At 32.5% G+C, this 24267-nt stretch overlaps 1 protein-coding gene across 4 annotated transcripts in view; it reads right to left on the bottom strand.

The window, feature by feature from the left end:
• Positions 1 to 24267, bottom strand: part of spock1 (SPARC (osteonectin), cwcv and kazal like domains proteoglycan 1) — a 289085-nt gene that overhangs the window by 10186 nt on the left and 254632 nt on the right. For all 4 annotated transcript variants that reach the window (XM_087281132.1, XM_087281134.1, XM_087281133.1 and 1 more), the window contains exons 8-10: positions 2556 to 2672; positions 1056 to 1277; positions 893 to 955 (exon numbers count right to left, since the gene is read on the bottom strand). In XM_087281132.1, coding sequence (XP_087137258.1) covers positions 893 to 955; positions 1056 to 1277; positions 2556 to 2672 — 402 coding nt within the window. The remainder of the gene's footprint in view (positions 1 to 892; positions 956 to 1055; positions 1278 to 2555; positions 2673 to 24267) is intronic.

Genomic DNA, 24267 nt, shown 5'->3' on the forward strand with positions numbered 1-24267 from the left:
TTACGGTGCTTTCACACCTACACTTTTGTTTCGGAATGTATCTCGTTTGCCCAGTTAGCGCGGTTCGATTGGCATATGTGAACAGGGCAATCGCGCTCTGTTCCGCGCCAAAGTAATCGCTCCGAGATCGCTTGAATGAGGTGGTCTCGGCTCGATTGAAACGAACTCTGGAGCGGATCGATTGCAGTGAGAAAGCGATCCGATCCGAGCGCGGTTATATCACTGTGTTTTATGGATATGTAATAGGCTTACGGCTATATGAAGAGAGAATTACGAGTATGGTGGGAAGTTTCGCGAGTCTCCGGATGCCCGCAAACGAGTGATGATCTCCCGGTAATCTCGCGTCTCCCTCCCGGTCCACAAATAGGCATCGTCGCGCACCCTTCTCACCCCTCCCCACCGCATCTCTCCTCAGACACGTCGCGCGCGCACCCTGTCAATCACCACCAAACCACCACCTCTCCTGACAGCTGAGCGGGACTCTGCAAAATAAACCCTGACACTCTGACCAATGTGAGGAGAGTTTACTCACACGTGACTTGTTTTAGCTCTTTTGGTCCGATTAGAAACTTTGCAGTTTGAAAGTGGACCGCTCCAAGAGCAAACAGCAACAATGTAACAATTATAATCTCTGTTTCAGAACAACTGAATCGATTCACAAGTGTGAAAGCACCCCAAAAAAAAATCTAGTCAAATATTCTGTACTGTCATCATGGCAAAGATAAAAGAAACCAGTTATTAGAAATGAGTTAGTAAAACTATGATGTTCAGAAATCTTCTTGGAAATAAATATAAAAGAATTCAAAGTGAACAGGAGGGCTAATAGTTCTGACTTCAACTGTATACAGGGTCTCAGGAGCGGGGTTAACACCTGTCCATCAAATCCACCTACCTAACAGAGTCTTCCTTCGGCTCTGAGAGTGAATCTTGTTCATCTCGTTCTGACATGGCATGCCTGAAGAAACATACAGTTTCATTTAATTTAACAGCAGAGATAAACAAGATCATCCCAATAAGCTTATGTGATTTATTATACCTCTTTTTTGCAAACTCACCATCGGGTTTCTGGAAGCAGTAGCACCACTCGTTGTTGGACAGTTTTCCATCTTTAAAGGAGTCGCAGGAGTTGAACAGCGGCCTCATGCACAGCTCGTATTTGTCCAGGTAAATGGCACTGAGCTCCGATTGGTCGAGGAGGAGGTCATAGTTCATGTCCAGCTTGTTGAACATCCAGCCGAGAGAATCTTTACAGATGGGTAAAATGCTTGTGTCGAAACCTAAAGGAGAGAAAGAGATTTAAAAGCACTTTCATTTTAACACTAGTTTAAAACAATGCAATTGCAAATAACAAATAATTACATAATTTATCCTAATTATAATGATGTAATAAAATAATTATTTAAAATTCGTAATGTATAATATATTATTAATTCCAATTAAGTCAAATTATAATTTATATTATTATTTGTAAACTTATTCACTACTACTACTACTACTACTATGACTATTACTACTACTAATAAAAACAATAATAATAGTGATTATTTTTAATTTTAATAAAAATTTGTAATTAATAATAATAGTAATAATAAGAACAAAAACAACAATGTTGTTAATGATGATAATAATAATAATAATAATAATAATAATAAAAGTAATAATTATAATGATACTACTAATGATAATAATAATAGTAATGATAATAGTAATAATAGTAATAATAATAATAATAATAACAATAATAAAAGTAATAATTATAATTATACTACTAATGATAATAATAATAGTAATAATAATAGTAATTAAAAAAATAATAATCATAATAACCATAATAAAAGTAATAATAATAATAATAATAACCATAATAAAAGTAATAATAATAATAATTATAATAATAATACTAATAATGATAATAATAATAATAATAATAATAATAATAATAATAGTAATGATAATAATAATAATAATAAAATTATTATTATTATTATTATTATTAATAATAATAATAATAATAATAATAATAATAATAAAAACATAATAATAATGAAAATATTAATAATAAAATAATAAAAATAATAATAATTGTGCTATATTTATTGGGTTTTGCTAGGTGAAATAATTTTGTTAAAGAAAATAAACGAATAATAAAAGAAATGCTGACTTAGGAGCTCATGTAAATCATAGAAAAAGAACAAAAAGAAGAAAAATTCAACAATAATAATAAAAATAATAATAAAAATTATTAAATGAGTGTTTAATTGTACATAATACTGGACATCTTCTGTTGTAAAATATGTAAAATATGTTTTTTTCTGATTTACACAGAACTGACAGTATAACTGAGTGTTATTTTGTCATTGTGCTATATTTTTTTGTGTTTATAGGCAAAATAAATAAATATATATAAAAATAAAATAAATCCTAATAAAATGAGTGTCATATAAACTTATTTTAATAGGTCAAATAAATAAGACAGCAGCAATATTAATAAAATGTATTGAAAAGACTAGCATTGGCTGTGAACTCATTTGTGTAATTAATAAACACACACTCACGTCCTTGTGCAGCTTCACTGGTGCTGGCCTTCAGGTCTCGGTTTGCGTCTGTGTGTAACACCCCAAACCAGTCTTTGAGTCTGGAGGCTAAACTTCTCAGATCAGCATCAGTGCAGCCTAAACAAACACACAAACACAGATTTAATAAGCACGTGTGTGTGTGTGTGTGTGTGTGTGTGTTTGTGTGTGTGTGTGTGTGTCCTGATGAAACATATCCTTCTGTCTTCACAATAGTGGTTTGTTGCTAAAAGAGATACAGCAATTTTGATGGGGTCTCCATAGCTGTATCCCTTTAAACATTACCACAATAGTGCTGGAGAAACTGATTAAACTCAGCTCTTCAAACAACAGCCTTTATCCTCATTTATAAATCCATCTACAAAAAAAGCATATTAGAGACTAAAGCGAGTTTAAAGAGGTCAGAGATCAGACGAAGAACATACAGATTGTCTTTCACGGCTCAGGAGATTTAATAGAGTTCATAGCGGTGAACGTTTCCTTGAACTATAAAGCTGTTTCTTCTCCAACTTCAGGTCTTAAAATGAGTTTGACGAGATCTCATTTCTGATTATTCCTTTTTTTATGAAGCGAATACTAACGAGAAATCTCAGTGGAATTGATTGAAGACTTTGTGCTAATGGTGATTGTTTTTGTTGTTGTTTTTTTGCAATGGTTTAAGGTAATTTGACCACTTATAACCAACTAGTTTGGGGTTTTATTTCCGTCTGAATCAAACATTGATTTTCACATTTAACATATTTCCAAATTCAATATATTTTAATTATACTAAATATTTTACTCTTTATATATTTAGTATTTTTATTTTTACTATACTATTTTTTAATTTAATATATTCTTAACATATTTAATAGTTTTACATTTAATGTATTCAATATTTTAAATTAAATATAATATTTTCACATTGATTAAATGTTACATTTTACTCTTTATATATTTAGTATTTTTACTTTTTATATAATATTTTCAAATATAATATATTTTTAACATATTTAATATTTTCCCATTTTATATATTTAATATTTTAAATTAAATATAATATTTTTACATTAAATATATGTTAAATATAGCAGTTTTTTACATTTAACATATTTAATATTTTTATTTAATATAATATTTAATGTTTATATAATAATATTTTTACATTAAATATATTAAATATTCTAAACTAAATATAATATTTCCACATTGAATTTATTTTTACTTTAATAATATTTTCATTTTATTTTAACATATTTTTCTTTTCAATACAATTTTTCACATATAAAACATTATAAAAAATGTAATATTTGTATTTAATAATAAGTTTTGACATTTATTACATTTCAAACATATTTATTATTTTTTACTATTTTTATTATTTTTTATTTATTATAATTTTTCACATTTATTAAATTTTTAACATATTTAAGATTTTTGCATTAGATAACATTTATTCGCATCCAATATATCTGAAATATAGTTCATATTTTTACATTAATTACATTTAATAAATATAATATTTTCACATTTAATATAGTTGAAATATATTTTACATTTTACATTAAATATATTCAATATTTTACATTTAATACATTTGAAATATATTTAACATTTTTACACTTATTTTATTTAATATTTTTACATTAAATATATATTTTTCACATCCAATCAACTTTAAATAAAAATTTAAGTTATATTTTTGCATTTAATGTATTTTTACATTCATTTAATATAACATTTTCACATTTTATTTTACTTTAAATATATTTCATATTTTTACATTTAATATATTTAATATTTTTACAATTAATATAAAATTTTTACATTTAATACATTTTAAACATTTCATATTTTACATTCAATATAATACTTTCACATATTGTTTCTTCTTGATCTAAATAAGTCTGTAAAATGAATTTGATAAACGCTCACGCCTCTCCAGATGAAATAACAGATATGAAAGATCTCATTTCTGATTCTGATTCTTTTTATGCAGTGAATATTGAATTGTAACTCATGTGAAATCTCAGTGGAATAAAATAAAAGCTAATAATAATTCTGATAGTAGAATTTATTCTAATAGTAATTGGTTTTTTGCAATGGTTTAAGGTAATTTGGCCATTTATAATCCACTTGATTCTGATTTTATTGCTGTCTGAATCTAAAATGGCAGAGATTTTCTCCCAGAGAAAGCTCCGCTAGTGTTTCAGACAAACATCAGGGTCGGGTGTTAAATTAATTCTCCTCTGAATGTAATGCGAGAATGAACAGGGCCGCAGGGCTGCAGTTTGACACTTTCATCGTAATGAGAATGTGCGTTTTTAGCCATTATAGAGGCTTGTTTCAGAAGCGCCACAAATGAACTACTTGAATAAAATGAAGCCTCTTCCTCTGTGTGATTTGCCACCCTGGAATACCATCATTTGTCTGCCTTCAATGCCAGTGAATTAATTGTCATCTGAAAGATTTATCAGAGAACCACTGAACGGCAAGAAAATGCCTTTCTTGATTCAAAAATTATTCGAAAATGCATTTCCTGTTTCAATCTCTTTTTTACCCATACAAACATCCAAACATTTTGAACATTTTAATATAATATTAGTAATAGTATAGGTAATAATAATAATAATAATAATAATAACAACAACAACAACAATAACAACAACAACAACAATAACAACAACAACAACAATAATAATCATCATCATCATCATTATTTTTATTTTACATAGCACTTTTAAATGTAGCATGTCAAAGCACTTTACAAACATAACATTTTTTTAAAATTTATATTTTCAAATTTTTATATATAATATATTTAGTATTTATACATTATAATATTATCATATTTAATATATTTTAAATATATTTTATACTTTTAAGATGAATATAACATTTTTACATTTACTCTAAGTTTAATGTATTTAATATTTTTACATTTATTATATTTTACATATATGTAATATTTTTAGATTAAATATTATATTTTTGAAAATTTATTTATTATTTGGATATTTAATATAATATTTTACATTTAATGTATTGTAAATATATTTAACATTTTTACATGTAATATTTTTACATGCAGTTTATTTGAAAAATATTTTATATTTTTTGTACATTTGTCATAATTTTACAATTAATATATCTTAAATACATTTAATATTTTTACTTTTAATATATTATTACATTTAATAGTTTTAAATTTACATTTTTAAATATAATACATTTGTAAATACAATGTAAATACAACTATATATATATATATATATATATATATATATATATATATATATATATATATATATATATATATATATATATATATATATATAGTTGAAGTCAGAATTATAATTGAACACATTTTTTTTTTTTTTTTAATATTTCCCAAATGATATTGAACAGGGCAAGGAAATTTCTACAGTATGTATGATAATATTTTTTTCTTCTGGAGAAAGTCTGATTTGTTTTATTTTGGCTAAAATAAAAGCAGTTTTTTTATTTTTTTTAAACACCATGTTAAGTTCAAAATTATTTTAAGCTATTTTTTTCAATAGTCTACAGAACAAACCATCGTTATACAATAACTTGCCTAATTACCCTAACCTGCCTAGTTAACCTAATTAACTTAGTTAAGCCTTTAAATGTCACTTTAAGCTGTATAGAAGTGTCTTGAAAAATAGTCAAATATTATTTACTTATTATTATTATTATTTATTATTTATATTATTTTAAATCAATTATTAGAGATGAGTTATTAAAACTATTATGATTAGAAATGTGGTGGAAAAAATCTTCTGTCCGTTAAACAGAAATTGAGGAAAAAAATAAACAGGGGGTGAATAATTCAGGGGGGCTAATGATAATGATAATACATTTTTATTATACTGTTTTATTCTGTATATATATATATATATATATATATATATATATATATATATATATATATATATATATATATATATATATATATCTGTACATTTAAAGTAAAAGAATGTACATAGAAATGTTCAGATGTTATATTTACACTGGGAAACTAGAACAAATACAGAGTAAAAAACATACATATTCTTTTATTATATTCAGATCTGAACTCCAGAATAACGGGATTATTTTTAACGATACTGCCACAAAATCTGACTCTGTGTGAGATTTCAGAAAAGCAGAGCGAGATGTAGATTAGCATACAGCTAAGCCAGAAACATCATGTGCTGCCAGGAGCTGTGTTTGCACATAACAACATTCACAGGAATAAATCCATGTAGATGCATTTATTTATTTATTTAAAATGGATATAGAAAATATAATGAACAAATTCCTCTAAAGTCTTGTTTTGTTGCTCTATATTCAGCATCACACACACACATATACTGTATTCCACCTCATATAATCCTGCGTGCGTGTGTGTGTGTTTCTCTGAAATGATTTTGGTAGCTGCGTGAATCACACCTCTGAGCAGGATCCAGATAACACAGCAGTGTAATTCTTCTATTCCACTGATATATCTGTGCTGCGATATACATCACATCTGTGTGTGTGTGCATGTGTGTGTGTGTGTGTGTGTGTATGTATGTAATCATAACTCAGGTTTACACTATTCATGAAATAGTAGAAACACACACACTGCCAGTAGGGAGGATTATGAAGATTGCCTTTAGCATTTGTCTCCCTGTGTGTGTGAGTGCGTGTGTCCGTGCGTATGTGTGTGTGTGTGTGTGTCTAGTAAATACAAGAAAAAAAAAAAACAGTAATGATTTGTGTTTTTATTAAGAAATATTGTAAGATTAGCCAGCTGACAGAGTTTTTGCTGTAATGCATCTGTGAAAACTCTGAGGAAAATCAAAGGCTGTGACATAAATGAAGGCTAATTAATTAATCGAATTCATTCTTTGAATATTTGTGATATTGCAGTCGATGCGCTGTTCTTTCAACATATGCAAACTCAAATGTTTGAAATAATAATAATGATAATAATAATAATAATAATAATAATAGTAATAATAATAATAATAATAATAATAATAATAATAATAATAATAATAATAATAGTTACATTAAATAAAGAAATAATAATGGATTAATTTGATATAACTTTTTTGTGATATAATTTCTTATAAAAAAAAAACTTTCATCTTTTGTTTAACAGAGAGAAGATTTTTAACACTTGTAAAGGTAACAGTTTTAATAATTAATTTAATTGTTTTTTGCCACAATGACAGCCAAATAAAAAGACTTTATTTAAAAAACAATATTATAGGAATATTAATGTCAAAAGACCAATAATTTTGCCTTAAACTGCAAATATAAAAACAAACAAACAATTAAATAAAATATAAATAAATAAAATAAAGTAAAATGAATAAACTAATTAATAAAGTAATATCTTTGCCTTAAACTGTAAATGTATAAATAAATAAACAAATAAAATATAAATAAATAAAGTTAAAAAACTAACTAAATAAAATAATGTTATAATGTAAATGCCTTAAATTGTAATTGTACAACAAAACATAAATATATACATTTATTAAATAATAAATAAAATATTATTTTGCCTTAAACTGTAAATGTATAAATAACAAACAAATAAATAAATAAATAAATAAATAAATAAATAAATTAATAAATTAACAAACAAACAAATAAATAAATAAATTAATTAATTAATACATATTTTGCCTTAAACTAAAAATATATAATCAATCAAACAAACAAACAAACCAAATATAAATAAATAAAATAAAGTAAAAGTATAATAAATAAAAAAAATGTATGCCTTAAACTACAAATGAACAAACAAAAAATTATATAAATAAAGTAAAATAAAATAAAAATAATTAATTAATACAATTTATGCTTTAAACTGTAAATGTATAAGTAAATAAACCAATAAATAAATAAACACATATTTTGCCTAAACTGAAAATATTTAAACAAACCAACAAAATGAATAAATAAATAAATAAATAATTAAATAAATAATATATAAACTATATAAAATAAAATAAAACAAATATTGTACATTTTATTTAAAATCTTTCACTTTTAATGTTTATGTCATTTTAAGATTTCCAAATGACAAGAAAACACAAGAGTAAATTCTCCTGGTGTGCTAAAGTCATTTTTCAATATCTTCCAGATGACAGCAATCCTGCGGCAGAGACTTCCATGAAGGAGAGCAGTAAAGAGTGCAGTAAAGTGTTTGATAGAGCAGTAAAGCCTCCTGAAATGCTGTAAAATGAGTCTCACAACTGATGAACAATTTACATCTCACATTAATGCAATTAACCCACACTGAGAGCAAGCCTAGAGCAATGACAGAGAGAAACCATCACACACACACACACACACACACACACACACACACACACACACACACACACACACACACACACACACACACACACACACACACACACACTCAGAGTTTTTCGCCCACCAGCGATTTTTAAAAATCTTTTTAAAATACTAATTTCAATCCTAAATGATGTTTAACAGAGCAAGGAATTTTTCACAGTGTTTTCTATAATATTTTTTCTTCTGGAGAAAGTCTTATTTGTTTTATTTCAACTAGAATAAAATCAGTTTTTAGTTTTAATTTTAAACCATTTAAGGTCAGTCTTAAGCCCCCAGTCTTTAGTCCCCATAAACAATATTTGATAGTTCACACTGTGTGATTGTTATTCACATGAACGAGCACCGATTTGGCCAGTGATTTCAGGTGTTCGTTTGCAATTTCTCAAAACCTGTCAGTGAGTCAAAATCGGCACTGAAATCATGTGAAAGCTTCTTCAAATATGACTATATCAGCCGCTTACACAAAACAAGAGTGTGGTGTTTAACTTCAGTATGAAAGTGTACGTCCAAGTGAAGCGCCGGTGTTGTTTAAAGCGCAGTAATTCAGCTCAATTGTATTGTTCTAGTTTGGTGACAGAAACATGTCACTTCTATTTTCTCCAGCAACAGTGCAAAAGCTGAAAACTGGAAATTGGCGAGTGTCAGGAGGGAAATGACTTTTCAGAATAAGCCACCTGACTGATGGAGACTGATAACACACACACACACACACATACACACACACACACACACACAGACATATACACACAAAAAAGCATGCACTTACGCACTCGGCGGCTATCCTTGTTCCTGACATATACATCCACATCTAAAAGCACAGAAATATAAATGTTTTTGTGTGTTTACTGGTTTTTGGGGTTTATGAGGACAGTTTTTTGTATAATGACATTGGTATGATATACTTTTGTATTCTACTATGGTGGTTTATGAGGACATGCCAGATGGCTTCAAAAAAAAAAAAAAAATTAAATCAAATACATTTTTTTAAATAAAATAAAAGAATATGAAAAATGAAACAAATAAAATTAAATTAAATTAAATTAAAAATAAAAACAAATAAATTAAAATAAAGTGAAAATAGATAAAATAAAGTAAAATTGAAACAAATAAAATAAAAATGTAATAAATTTAAATAAAACAAAAATAAACAAATACAATAAAAAAATCAAACAAATTCAATAAATTAAAATAAAATGAAAAATAAAACAAATAAAATAAATTAATAATAAAAAATACAAAATAAAACAAAACAACAAATAATAAAACAAAATAAAATGAAAAATAAAACTTATAAAATAAAAAATAAACAAATTAAATAAATAATAAAATAAAGAACAAAACAAATAAAATAAAATAAATAATAAAATTTGATAAAAAATAAATAAATAAAATAAAAAATAAAACAAATTAAATAAATAAAAATAGAAATAAAAATAGAATGAAGTAAAAGTAGTTTGGAGTGAAAAAATTAACAAATAAATATTTAATGAAACGATTTTTTAACATATTTAATTTTTTTTTTAATAATAACACGTTTCTAATAAATAATAATAATAATAATAATAATAATATAATCAATTTAGTGTCTGGCATGATGACAGTTCATAATACAAATTATTTTGCAAGATACTAGTTTCAGATAATAAGCATTTTTATTTTTATTTTTTTGCATTTTTCTATACAAAAACAAACAAAAACAAAAAACAATACTAAATGCTCCTCCGGTTTTGTTTAGTGCCAATCTATTCAAAAGTGACTTGTATCATCATGCAGAACACAAACAGCATGTATTGAAGAGCTTATCAATAAAAAAACGGCAAGACAGGAGCTGCATCATCCACAGGAAATGATTCATCCATTTCTTCCTCTGTTCATTCCACATCTTTGATATAAAGATGAAAGCACAAATGGAAAATGTGAGTACTTCATCTTCTTCTCCGGTCAGCTTGTCTTTCAGCAGTTTAATGATAATCAACAACTCAAAATGACTTTTACTTCACCCCAAAAAAAGAAATTCATCATTTACTCGCCCTCATTTCAAAACAAACTCTTAGACTTTTGTTCATCCTTTGGAAAACAACTAAAGATATTTTACGGAAGCTGAAAGATCTGTGTTCCCCCAATGAATCTCTGTTAAAACAAAAGTTTTGAATTGTTCCAAAAAACAGCATAAAGATAATCAAAGTGATGCCATTGCTTTAATCCCAGATTTACTGAACAATGCAATTGTTTTGTGTGTGCCAAAAATAACAAAAACAGAAAAAAACACGTCTTTATTGACTAACTAGCTTCACTTCTGCATAGATGTCCAATGCAGTTCAATACACTGAAAAAATGATCCAATAGCTCCCTTCACACAGTGATACCAGTAAAAATTTCCAGAACGACATTACCGGTATTATTAAAAAAATGCTCTGTTCACACAGGCGAGGACGTTACAGGATTTTTCCGGAAATGACTCTTCACACATCCATTCCAAAATACCTGTAAATTCTGACATCATTAACCAGAAATGACCTCTAAACGGCTGGGCTTGTATTTGTAAACATTTGACTAAATCACAAACTTTGTAGATGGATCAGTATTGTGAACAACTTGAAAATATAGAGCAGGGGTCACCAACCCTGTTCCTGGAGAGCTACCTTCCTGCAGAATTCAGTCCCAACCTTGATCAAACACACCTGAACCAATTAATAGTACCCAAAGCAGCAGTTGATAATTACAAACAGGTGTATTTGGTCAGGGTTGCAACTGAAATGAGCAGGAAGGTAGCTCTCCAGCTCCTTCTGCGTTCACACAGCGCAGCATTCCAGCAAATTATCGGTAAATTAACAACTTCTCTTTACGGAAAATAGCCAGAATGAATTTACCGGTATTTTCAAAAAGGGCCTGTTCACACATACACACCTTTCCGGAAAATTGACGGAAATTTTCTGGAAAGGTCTGGATGTGTAAAAGGGGCTATTGAGTCAACTTAAAAAAAAAAAAATTCTTCTAAATTTTAAAGGCGCAGTAGGTGATTATCTTGAGAAACATTTTTGTTGTTGTGCTGGATGAACGTCTCTTCACATTCCAATATTATCGATTAAAGTAAATGATCTAAATGTGTTTATGTGTATTTTTATATTTTGGATAAGGCAAAAGATTAAAAAATGTTCAACCAATAAATATTTTTTGATCCGACAATTTCCATAATACTGATGAGTAGCCCAAACTATCTGTCAACATACACTCAGTCTATAGATATCTTTAAAACTAACATACAGTGGGGGGAAAAGGTATTTAGTCAGCCACCAATTGTGCAAGTTCACTTATTTAAAAAAACGAGAGACTCTTGTAATTTTCATCATACCTCAATTATAAGAGACAAAATAAGAACCCCCCCCCACACACACACCCCAACAAAATCCCATTGTATTATTTATTCGGAAATGATGGTGGAAACTACTGTAAGCATTTGGTCAATAACAAAATGTCGCCAAAATACTTTGCTACAGTGCATCTGGAAAATATTCATAGCTTCACTTTTTCCACAAATCCACAATTCCATATCCTACAATGCACTCAAAAAAATCAACTAGGCATGTATTGGATTTACAAAATAAACATTTGTCAGATTGAAAAGAACAAATCAAGTTTACGTATGTTAAATGATTAATTCATGTTATTTGAAACTGAATCAAGAAATAATCAAATGAATTTGATCAGAACATGTTGATTCAATGAGAAATCGACAACTCTCACTCTGGAGAGTCACTTCGCGCATATCTCACTCTGGAGAGTCACTTCGCGCATATCTCACTCTGGAGAGTCACTTCGCGCATATCAGTAGGTGGCGGTAGTGCGTTTGGATGTCACCATACGAAAACAAGAAGAAGAAGTGTGTTTTCGGCAAAGTTTGGCAATTGGTTTTCCCAAGAGCTTGAATGTTATGCATGTTATGTTGTTGGATATATGTTTCCTATACATTTTATACTTTTACATTTTGAATAGGAGTACAAAAGTGAAGAAAGCTGTTTAAACCCCACTACACTGTATATTGATACTAACATCAAAAAAACTTTCTTTTTAATTTCATCGGACATTTAAGCATTAAACTTGAAAGGCCTGACAAATCTAACATAACACTAGACAAAAACACACATGGCAAACTTTTCCTGTTCAATAAAACGCAATTTATTTGAAATGTCAGGCTTCACGAGATTAAAATGAAAGCTTGGAGCTGATTGGTCGTCTGTTTGATTGACAGCTGGATTGTGTCGCATTAATCAGCAAGCGCATGGTCAGGCTCTGATTGTCCTGTCTATACGTGTCTATACGAGAACTGCTGAGTCTCACGCAGGACAGATAAACGCTAACCATTCGCACACTCGACATGACGAACGCAGTTAATTCAGACAGACGGAGATATTAGAAATCCCATACAGAAAAACCATCTCTCAGAGCGATTACCGGCAGGACGGAAGAGATTACACGTCTGAGCATTAATGACATCACATCCACTGTCTGATGTCACATACAGAGAGAGCAGCAGAGATAGATTAGAACATTTAATTAAAGGAATAGATCACACATTCATGAAGAACTGTCAGCGCTCACTCACCCGCTTATATCTGCACAATAACAGCAGTTAAGCCCAAAAAAACTCTGAGAATCATCATTAAAGTATCGTGATAGTAAGGAACAGATCCAAATAGAAATCTGTAAATGGAAGATTGTGTCATGTAGAGACAATTTTCACTCACATTTTCCAAGTATTTTTTTTTTCTTTTTAATAAATGATAAAGAGCCTGAATGTGGCACACAGCCTTTAACAACACTGAAGGAGAGTAAAGTTGTACAAAAGTAGAAATGTTTTTTTATTTATTGTTTTTTTAACAATAATAATAACTCTAATAATCTCTAATCTCTTTCAAAATATTAAAAAAGTATGTTTAGAGTGCACTTTTACTCATTAATTGCATTACTTTCAAATCATTTTCAAAATTAATTCTAAACAAAACAAGCAAGTAGGCTAACACCCTAAATGAAGTGTCAAGTGGCATCTATTTTACCCCTTTTTCAAGATGTTAGATACAGTGTGTCCGGAAAGTATTCAAATAGCACTTCACTTTTTTCACATTTCACATTTTTTGTTACGGCCTCATTCCAAAATTAATTAAGTTAATTTAATTTCTCAACATTCTACACACAATACCCCATAATGACAATGTGAAAAAAAGAGTTTTTGAAATTGTTGCAAATTTATTAAAAATAAAAAAGTTGAAAAATCACATGCACATCAGTATTCACAGCCTTTGCTCAATACTCTGTTGATGCACCCCTGGCAGCGATAACAGCCTCAAGTCTTTCTGAATATGATGCCACAAGCTTGGCTCACCTGTCTTTGGGAATTTTGGCCCATTCCTCTTTGCAGTACCTCTCAAGCTCTATCAGGTTGAATGTGAAGTGACGATGTACAGCCATTTTCAGATCTCTCCAGAGATGTTCAATAGGATTTAGGTCTGGGCTCTGGCTGGGCCACTCAAGGACATTCACAGAGTTGTTGTGAAGCCACTAATATTTTGCCTTTGTGCTTTGGGTCATTGTCCTGCGGGAAGACGAACCATCGCCCCAGTCTGAGGTCGAGAGCACTCTAAAGCAGGTCTTCATTCAGGATGTCTCTGTACATTTCTGCATTCATCTTTCCCTCTATTCCTGAATAGTCTTTCCGTTCCTGCTGCTGAAAAACATCCCCACAGCATGATGCTGCCACCACCATGCTTTACTGTAGCGTGCTCTTAGCCTGGTGATGAGCGGTGCCTGGTTTTCTCCAAACGTAACAATGTATAAAATAAACCTGATTTAAGTCCACAAACCGAAATTGAAGCATCTTCTTTTATCATTGTACTGACACTATGCAGCTGTGGTGATGAATTACAGTGATTTTACAGTATTTATTACAAATATGATGTTTTAAAGTATGTTAAACTTAATAAATGTATTCTTGAGGTGCAGATGATCACAGAGAGCTGAACAGATCTTTTAATCCCAGTTGCTTCATGCACGTCCTGTCTTGTAGACATGATTATACGCGTTACTATGGGGACATGGTAAAATGTGACTGCCAATCAATACGGTGGGTGGGGAAACCACATTCCTACGTCACGTTACATCGGGTCTCAAAATAGGAGGGATTTGGATCCTATTTTAACATCAGGAAATTAAAAAAAAAAGAGACTTATTGTGTTTCTATCACTCCAATATGACTGTGGACACACTATATCTACACACAGTTCTGTCCAAACAGCTTACAAAAAGATGATTTTCAAGTTTTTGTATTTATTTATTACACACACAAACAAACATGGACACACATATACGACAAACACAGCTATCTTTATGAGGACTTTCCAGACGTAATGATATTTATACTTTACAAACTCCCCTAAATTTTCCCCAACCCTAAAACTCAACCCTCACAGGAAGCAACCAGCTTTTTTATATTTTCAAAATGCTTAATCTGTGTAATTTATGAGCCGCTTTACTGACGGATCAGAAAGAATGTGTACAGGTATTGCTATACTTGTGGGGACATTCAGTGCTTACAACATAATGAATACAAGCGAAAACACACTCACATGCACCCTAATATCTACCTTTTCATGCAAATAAAGTTTAATAAGACCACAATATAATAGGATGAAATATAAATTTAACCCATAGATTGTGCTATAACAGCTTCAGCTCTTCTGGGATGGCTTTCCACAAGGTTTAGGATTGTGTGGAAATTTTGAAAATTACTTTTTATTCAGTTTTACACAGCTTTATTTGTACTTTTTGGTGCTCAAAAGCCACCATACTGTATAAAAGTCTTGACATTTATTCAATTCATTCATTTTCCTTCGGCTTAGTCCCTTATTTATTAGAGGTCGCCACAGTGGAATGAACCACCAACTATTCCAGCATATGTTTTATGCAGCGGATGCCCTTCCAGCTACAACGCAGTACTGAGAAACACCCAAACATTCTCATTTACACACATTCATTCATACACTATGGCCAATTTAGTTCATCTAATTCCCCTATAGCGCATGTGTTTGGACTTGTGGGGGAAACCGGAGCCCCCGGAGGAAACCAACGCCAACACGGGGAATACATGCAAACTCCACACAGAAACGCCAACTGGCCCAGCTAGGACTTGAATCAGCGACCTTCATGCTGTAAGGCCACAGTGCTAACCACTGAGCCACCATGTCGCTCAGTCTCAATACTCTGCCAATAAATATATGGTTTCATGCACAAACGATTATCATATTCTTTGGAATGAAAGGATGTATTTCCAGGATTATTTTTCCCTCCTAAATACCTTAGTTTTAATCCACAGATATCCGCTGTAATCTAAAGTGAAAATGATCCACAGATTCATTCGTTGTAATATCATTAATTTAGCGAGTCCCCAGCAGCACAAAGAAAGCCAGAACAGAATTAAATCATGCTTAATAAGAGCTTTCGGATACATGTGGAGGTGTGTGTTCAAGTTCAGCATTGTCAGCTACAGTATTAAACGAGTTTGCAAACGCACACAGAGATTCTGCTCTCTAAAGAGCCTAAACGAACATGATTTAGTCTTGTTTAATTAGCAAAAAAAAAAAAAAACTGGTTAACAGATCACAGAAAAAACATTAGCATAGAGAGGGAGGGAGAGAGCACTATATAGAAGCATCATCTTCATATTCATCCAAAACTATTAGCTCATTTATTCATTTGCTTCTCATTCCAAATATGCTTGATTTCTTTTTACTTTATACCATGCAATCAAAACATATGGTGACCAGCGATGATCACCAAAGTCATTTATCATTACTGTGACAGCTTTTTCTGACAAGAAAAATCTAAAGAAACAAAAATCTTGAGCATCTCTCGAATCTCATTTGCATATGTGCATATTCATATTAAATTATATTTTGACATCCACCAGTCATTAGTTGTTGATGCACCTCATGACTTCAAAAATGTGCTCTTAATGCTGAACAATTGCACTGTAAAAAGAGATTAGATACTTTACTTTAAAATAGTGAGAAAATCTGTTGTAACTTGGAATTGTTTAAGTTGACAGGTTTTTTTTATAATTATGCATATAATTGATGCACTTAATAATTTTAAGGAAGTAGTTTTACTCACTTTTTTAGTAAAGTAAACAAATCCCTTTATACAGCATGTTTATGTTTTAAAAATATTACAGTTTTAGGTAAAAATTTTGATTAGATTTACTTTTTTATATATATTTCATTTTTATTTTTGCAATAACTTTTTAAAGATTTGTTCATCAAATTTTTGGGGGGGTTTATTTTTATTTTTTTTCTGATTATTATTTTTTTAAATGTTCTATTTTTTACTTCACTTTAAATTGTTTCTCATATTGCCATTCTGCAGGATATCTGCAGTTTTTTGTCATTTAAGACTCTTTATGACCTTTATAATACCACAAAGAATGACATTTAAGACAAATTTTATAGTACTGATTTATCAAAAAACAAACAAAAAACAACAACGAATAACCATCCTTAAACCTCTTTATTGTATATCAAAATAGTGAAAAACCTCCAAACAGTCTTTGAACTGACTAATATGTACTACAACTACCATTAATAATAATACTAAGTCAGGTGTTTTCAGACAGGCTTACTTAATAATAATAATATTATTAATAATAATAATGGATGAGGAGATTACCCCCATAAATGTGAAGAATTATTATAGTTAATAATAATACTAATACTACTACTAATAATAATAAAAATAATAATAAATAATAATAATAATAATACCAAAAATAAAATAATATTAATAATCTAAAAATTATTACAAATTTTACACCAGTTACATGAAACTGCATAAACAACACCAACAAAAAAAAAAATCCAGTTTTCCACTGTCTATTTATTATGATTTATAATTCATTAATTAGACCTTTAAAATGTTCTTTTATTTGAGACTAATTAAGTCCTTATTTTTATACTATGGAAACTTTTAAAAACCTGCAAACATCTTGATTATGGCTTCAAATGATTGGAATATGGCATGAGTTATATATAGTATTTAATATACATAATATAATATATATATATCACATGAGTAAAATCGAGTAATATCACTGCTACGAGTGTGATATTGCGTTTATACAATAGTTTGACGGCATAATTGTGTATATAAAAACAATATCAAACATGGTGTCTCAAAAGCCCTTTTGTATGAGGAACTACTTTCTTCCACCCCCGATTCAAATCATAAGCTGACAGTTAAACAGCTGAGCAAGCATCTTTTAAACTTTAGATCTGTAGTGTCTGCTTTTTGCTGGCTGTATGTGGGCGGAGTAATACACAAAGGGTAAAGAGGCTGTACAGGTGCTGATATTACTTAAACATATCACAGCTATCAGCTAATCAGATTCGAAAACCAGATAGAACTGTTGTATATATATATATATATATATATATATATATATATATATATATATATATATATATATTTTTTTTTTTTTTGATAGCCTGCAGAACAAACCACTGTTATACAATGACTTGCCTAATTAAGCCTTTAAATGTCACTTTAAGCTGCATAAAAGTGTCTTGAAAAATATCTAGTCAAATATTATTTTGTGTCATCATGGGAAAAATAAAATAAAACATTTTTTTTCTAGGAATGCAAAGCATAAACAGCAATTGTGAAATAAAATATACAGGGGGGGGGGGGGGGGGGGCTAATAATTCTGACTGTATATGAACACAATCAGTGATTCTCTGGCCTCTTATTCAGCCGACCGCGCCAACAAAAGCTTCCATTGCAGAAATTAATTTGACAGACGCTTTCCATGGCTGCATCTTTTTGTCTCTGGACTGTAGTCAAAGAAACAGGTGCACAACACGGGCAGGTGACCCTAAAGGTCAAAGGGTGAAACTCCTGCAGATATGCACCTGAATTCAATCATGTCCCCTTAAGGCATCATGAATACACACACACATCACACATACACACACACACACACACTCTCACTGAGCAAGGGAAATGTGTCATCTCTACAATCTCGTTTAATTAAGACAGTTTGCCAGACGACATTTATTTGGGCAGTTCCTCAAGGGATCTGCATCTCCTCATGCAATTACAGTCACAGTCTTTTTAGTTTTTAGGGAGACGCTGCAAGAAGAGGCAGCAGAAGACACATTTGCACACAGCCTATTTGATAGTTTTATAGGTTTAATGAGTAAACATTTTCATTTGGGTTGCGGATTGATGACCATGTACAAATGTGGGTCCCATGGCCAAACCAGTTGAGAATCACTGCTTTAAAGGGTCACGAAACACCAATTTTTTTGAGCTGTTGACAGCCGTATATGTGTCCCACACTGCTAAAAACACTATTAGGACACCTATATTTCACTAAAAAGTGTAAATTGGTTGTTTTTGCGTTATTTCAAGCAAATTCGTACTTCCGGTTTGAAATGAATTTTGAAGCTGCGTCACGGTCATGACATAATAGCCTGTATTCCAGCGTGCAGACTGGACGTTTGTGCCAGAGTGAGTCTTATTACGTCTTACAGTGTGCTGCATTAATGCATGAGTAAAGCTTGGTTCAAACCAATCAGCGCGCTCTATTGTGCAACTTCATTAATATTATACTGTCACAGTGTTTAGACGGCAGAGACGCCACGTTGTGTTGGCAAAACAAGCGTGAAGTGTTGCTTTTATAGTTTGCTGCAGTTAAGTTTCGTTTTCATTTTCTCTCTGTGAGAGCTCAGAGTCACGTGTGGATTAACAGTGTACGCGACGCTCGACAACAATAACTTACGTGTCTAAGGAGGATTATTGTTTACCTGAGAGCTGTTCTCATCTGCAAACGCTGAGATCCGGATTCGCTTCTAGTCTCCTCTTAATAAAGACGCGGCTCTAGTTGCTGGTGATTGTCCTGTCTCTACAGATTTGGTAAGTGAGCGACCAGTGCTCTTTGTTTATTCAGTTTGTTCGTATCGAACTAAGTTAACCATTGCACTGAGTGTAAACATGTTAGCACCACAGCCAAACTTTAACCTCGTGTAGGGTTTTCACCGCATTTAGTGACCGGAATCACACACACGGCTTTCTGACACTACCTGCCGTGTGCATCTAAGTTTCCGGGAAATGCTGAGGGTTTTCTTCTCTCATTCGCCGTGCGGTATCAAACATTGCATGAAAAATACACGCTTAGAGCAGCTCCTCGAATCAAATATCTCGTTTGTCGCGAGGGACATGAATGAATTCCCTGAATGAAAGAGCCAAACTGCAGATAAAGTCCACCATTTAATAATTTGGCAAATAAGTTGACTACAGATGTCCATGTAGGTTAAACACCATCACTTTCTCATGTGTTTCTTTCTTCGGAGGAAGAAAAGTGGGAGGGTGTGGGAGTGTCTATTTGGGCACGCGCAAGTTTCAGAGTCAAAATACACACAAACACACAGGAGAAAGTGATGGTGTTTAACCTACATGGACATCTGTAGTCGAATTATTTGCCCAATTATTAAATGGTGGACTTTATCTGCAGTTTGGCTCTTTCATTCGGGAAATTCATTCATGTCCCTCGCGACAAACGAGATATTTGATTCGAGGAGCTGCTCTAAGCGTGTATTTTTCATGCAATGTTTGATACCACACGGCGAATGAGAGAAAAAACCCTCAGCATTTCCCGGAAACTTAGATGCACACGGCAGGTAGTGTCAGAAAGCCGCGTGTGTTATTTCGGTCACAAAATGCGGTAAAAACCCTACACGAGGTTAAAGTTTGGTTGTGGTGCGATACGAACAAACTGAATAAACAAAGAGCACTGCTCGCTCACTTACCAAATCTGTAAAGACAGGACAATCAACAGCAACTAGAGCCGCGTCTTTATTAAGAGGAGACTACAAGCGAATCCGGATCTCAGCGTTTGCAGATGAGAACAGCTCTCAGGTAAACAATGTTCCTCCTTAGACACGTAAGTTATTGTTGTCAAGCGTCGTGTACACTGTTAATCCACACGTGAGTCTGAGCTCTCACAGAGAGAAAATGAAAACGAAACTTAACTGCAGCAAACTATAAAAGCAACACTTCACGCTTGTTTTGCCAACACAACGTGGCGTCTCTGTCGTCTAAACACTGTGACAGTAATGAATATTAATGAAGTTGCACAATAGAGCGCGCTGATTGGTTTGAACCAAGCTTTACTCATGCATTAATGCAGCACACTGTAAGACGTAATAAGACACACTCTGGCTCAGACGTCCAGTCTGCACGCTGGAATACAGGCTATTATGTCATGACCGTGACGCAGCTTCAAAAATTTATTTCAAACAGGAAGTACGAATTTGCTTGAAATAACGCAAAAACAACCAATTTACACTTTTTAGTGAAATATAGGTGTCCTAATAGTGTTTTTAGCAGTGTGGGACACATATACGACTGTCAACAGCTCAAAAAATGTGTTTTGGTGTTTCGTGACCCTTTAAGGTGACATGCTGAATGACTGACTGACACTACGCACTATGGTCAATTTAGTTCATCCAGTTCACCCATAGCGCATGAGTTTGGACTGTGGGGGAAACCAGGAAGCACCCGGAGGAAACTTTCTGGAAGTTGAGATGTAGTTTCTTTGCTGGCGATACTGATCCGCTGACATTCCCTCCGTTAATTTCATGATGAGCGAATAGTTTAGGCAGATAACACTTGTTTGATATGATGACTGAGTTTCACACTGCATTGTGAAGTGTGGATGTGATCTTGAGGTTCTCCTGCAGACAGATGGCAGAGTTCGTTTGCTCTTATCGGAGGGTTTGGACGTACAGCTGCAGAGATCTGATTCCTGATGGAGGTCCGTCATTCTGTCATGTTTGCCTTCCTGTGCCTGGAGCTCTGCTTAATTAAAATCAGCCAGAAATCTGCTTACAAGAATTAATCTCTTTAACTGAGCCGCTTCGGGAAATGCAAATCAAGAGCACGACAGAGAGACAGAGAGAGAGAGAGAGAGTGTGTGTGTGTGTGTGTGTGTGTGATTGTGTGTTTCTTTGTGTTTGAGATTGTGTGTGTGCTTTGAGTGTGTTTGAGTGTGTGTGTGTGTGTGTGTGTGTGTGTGTGTGTGTGTGTTTGTTTGTGTGTTTATGTGTGAGTGTGTGTGTTTTGAGTATGTGTTTTTTGTGTTTGAGATTGTGTGTGTGCTTTAAGTGTGTTTGAGTGTGTGTGTATGTGTGTGTGTGTGTGTGTGTGTGTGTTTGTTTGTTTATGTTTGAGTGTGTGTGTTTTGAGTGTGTTTCTTTGTGTTTGAGATTGTGTGTGTGCTTTAAGTGTGTTTGAGTGTGTGTGTGTGTGTGTGTGTGTGTGTGTGTGTGTGTGTTTGTTTGTTTTTTTGTGTTTATGTGTGAGTGTGTGTGATTTGAGTGTGTGTGTTTCTTTGTGTTTGAGATTGTGTGTGTGTGTTTTGAGTGTGTTTTAAGTGTGTGTGTGTGTGTGAGTGTGTGTGTGTTTGATTGCGTGTGCATGTGCGTGTGTGTGTGTGTGTGTGTGTGTGTGAGAGAGAGAGTGTGAGATTATGCATGTGAATGTGTGTGTATGTGTGAGTGTGTGTTTATGCATGTGAATGTGTGTGTATGTGTGAGTGTTTGTTTATGTATTTGAATGTGTGTGTGTGTGTGTGTGTGTGTGTGTGTGTGTGTGTGCGTGTGTCTATGCATATGTGTGTGTGTGAGATTGTGCAAGTGAATATGTGTGTATGTTTGAATGTGTGTGTTTTGAGTGTGTGTGAATGTGTGTGTAAGACTGTGTGTATGTGAATGTGTGTACGTACTGTGTGCATGTGAGTTTGTGTATTTGTGTTAGTGTGCATTTTTGTGTGTGTGTGTTTGAGTGACTTGTGTTTGTGTGTGTGTAAGACAGAGAGAGGGAGCGACTGAGTTTGTGTGTGTCTGTGTGTGTGTCTGTGTGTGTGTGTATGTGTGTGTGTTTGTGTATATGTGAGTGAGCGAGTAAATGGGTGTGTTTGCGTGGGTGAGTAAGTACATGCACGAGAGTGTGTTTGTGTGTCTGTGTGTGCGAATGTACTCGTGTGTGTGTGTGTTTTTGTGTGTGTGTGTGTGTGTATTTATATATAAGTGAGTGAGTAAATAAGTGTGTGTGTGTGTGTGTGTGTATCTTAGGCAGGAGCATATGTTGTGTGGGTGTTGTCAATGATTTAAAAAAAAAAGCTCTTTCTCTCTTTCTGGAGGCTCAGGAACTCTTCCAGACGGTGAACCAGGAGCGTGTGAACGGAGCACCGTGTGTGTGTGTGTGTGTGTGTGTGTGTGTGTGTGTGTGTGCGGTTTCACAGCTGGTGGGTGGCCAGTGGATGAACAGAAAGAGTTCAGAGAGAGCAGTGAACTCCAGAAACACCCGGATCTTCAGCGCTTCATCTCCTGCCAGAGTGAAGGATCCTGGGTGTTTCAGGATGGAGCACAGATCAGCAGGTTGGAGAAGACAAGTGGATCAAACTGCAAACACACACACACACCAGCACTTGACTACAAACCAGACCCCCTAGTTTTTTACAATGCTGCGATTGCTGAATACAATGCAAAATCATTAAAAAGTCAAACTTTTTTTTGACTCTGCAAAACTCTTCATTTTAACACAAAACAATCACAGCCCTACTGAAAAATCCAGCTTAAACCAGCCTAGGCTGGTTTTAGCTGGTCAACCAGGCTAGTTTTAGAGGGGTTTTGGCCATTTCCAGGCTGGTTTCCAGCCATTTCCAGCCTAGTCTTAGCTGGTCAGGCTGGGAGATGACCAGCTAAAACCAGCTTGACCAGCCTAGCCAGGCTGAAAGCCCAGCCAAAACCAGCTATGCCTAGCTTAAACCAGGCTAGTCAAGCTGGTTTTAGCTGGATTTAGCTGGTCATTTTCCAGCCTGACCAGCTAAGACCAGGCTGGAAATGGCTGGAAACCAGCCTGGAAATGGCCAAAACCCCTCTAAAACCAGCCTGTTCGACCAACTAAAACCAGCCAACCAGCATAAGCTGGTTTAAGCTGGATTTTTCAGCAGGGAGAAAAGTAAACAATCTCTTGTAAAATATCCAATTCTAAACCATATAATCAAATCAAGTAGATTTATTTCAGTTTGCAACTAGATGTTAAACTTGAGGACAAACTTTATGGTGGCCTGAGAAAGCCTGTTAGAAGTAGTTTATTTGGTTTGAAAAAATATCCAGTTGGCTAAAAAAATGTTTACGATCCCTGCAGTCAACAACACAACCACTACAGACTAAAGCAAGCCAGTAAAATGCTTTTACAGTAAGTTGATTCGTGTCTGTGGTTGGTAATAGCACCATGCTTCTAGCAT

Source organism: Danio rerio, chromosome 14, assembly GCF_052040795.2.
Source record: "Danio rerio strain M-AB ecotype USA chromosome 14, GRCz13ab, whole genome shotgun sequence".
NCBI classification, from domain to species: Eukaryota; Metazoa; Chordata; class Actinopteri; order Cypriniformes; family Danionidae; genus Danio; species Danio rerio.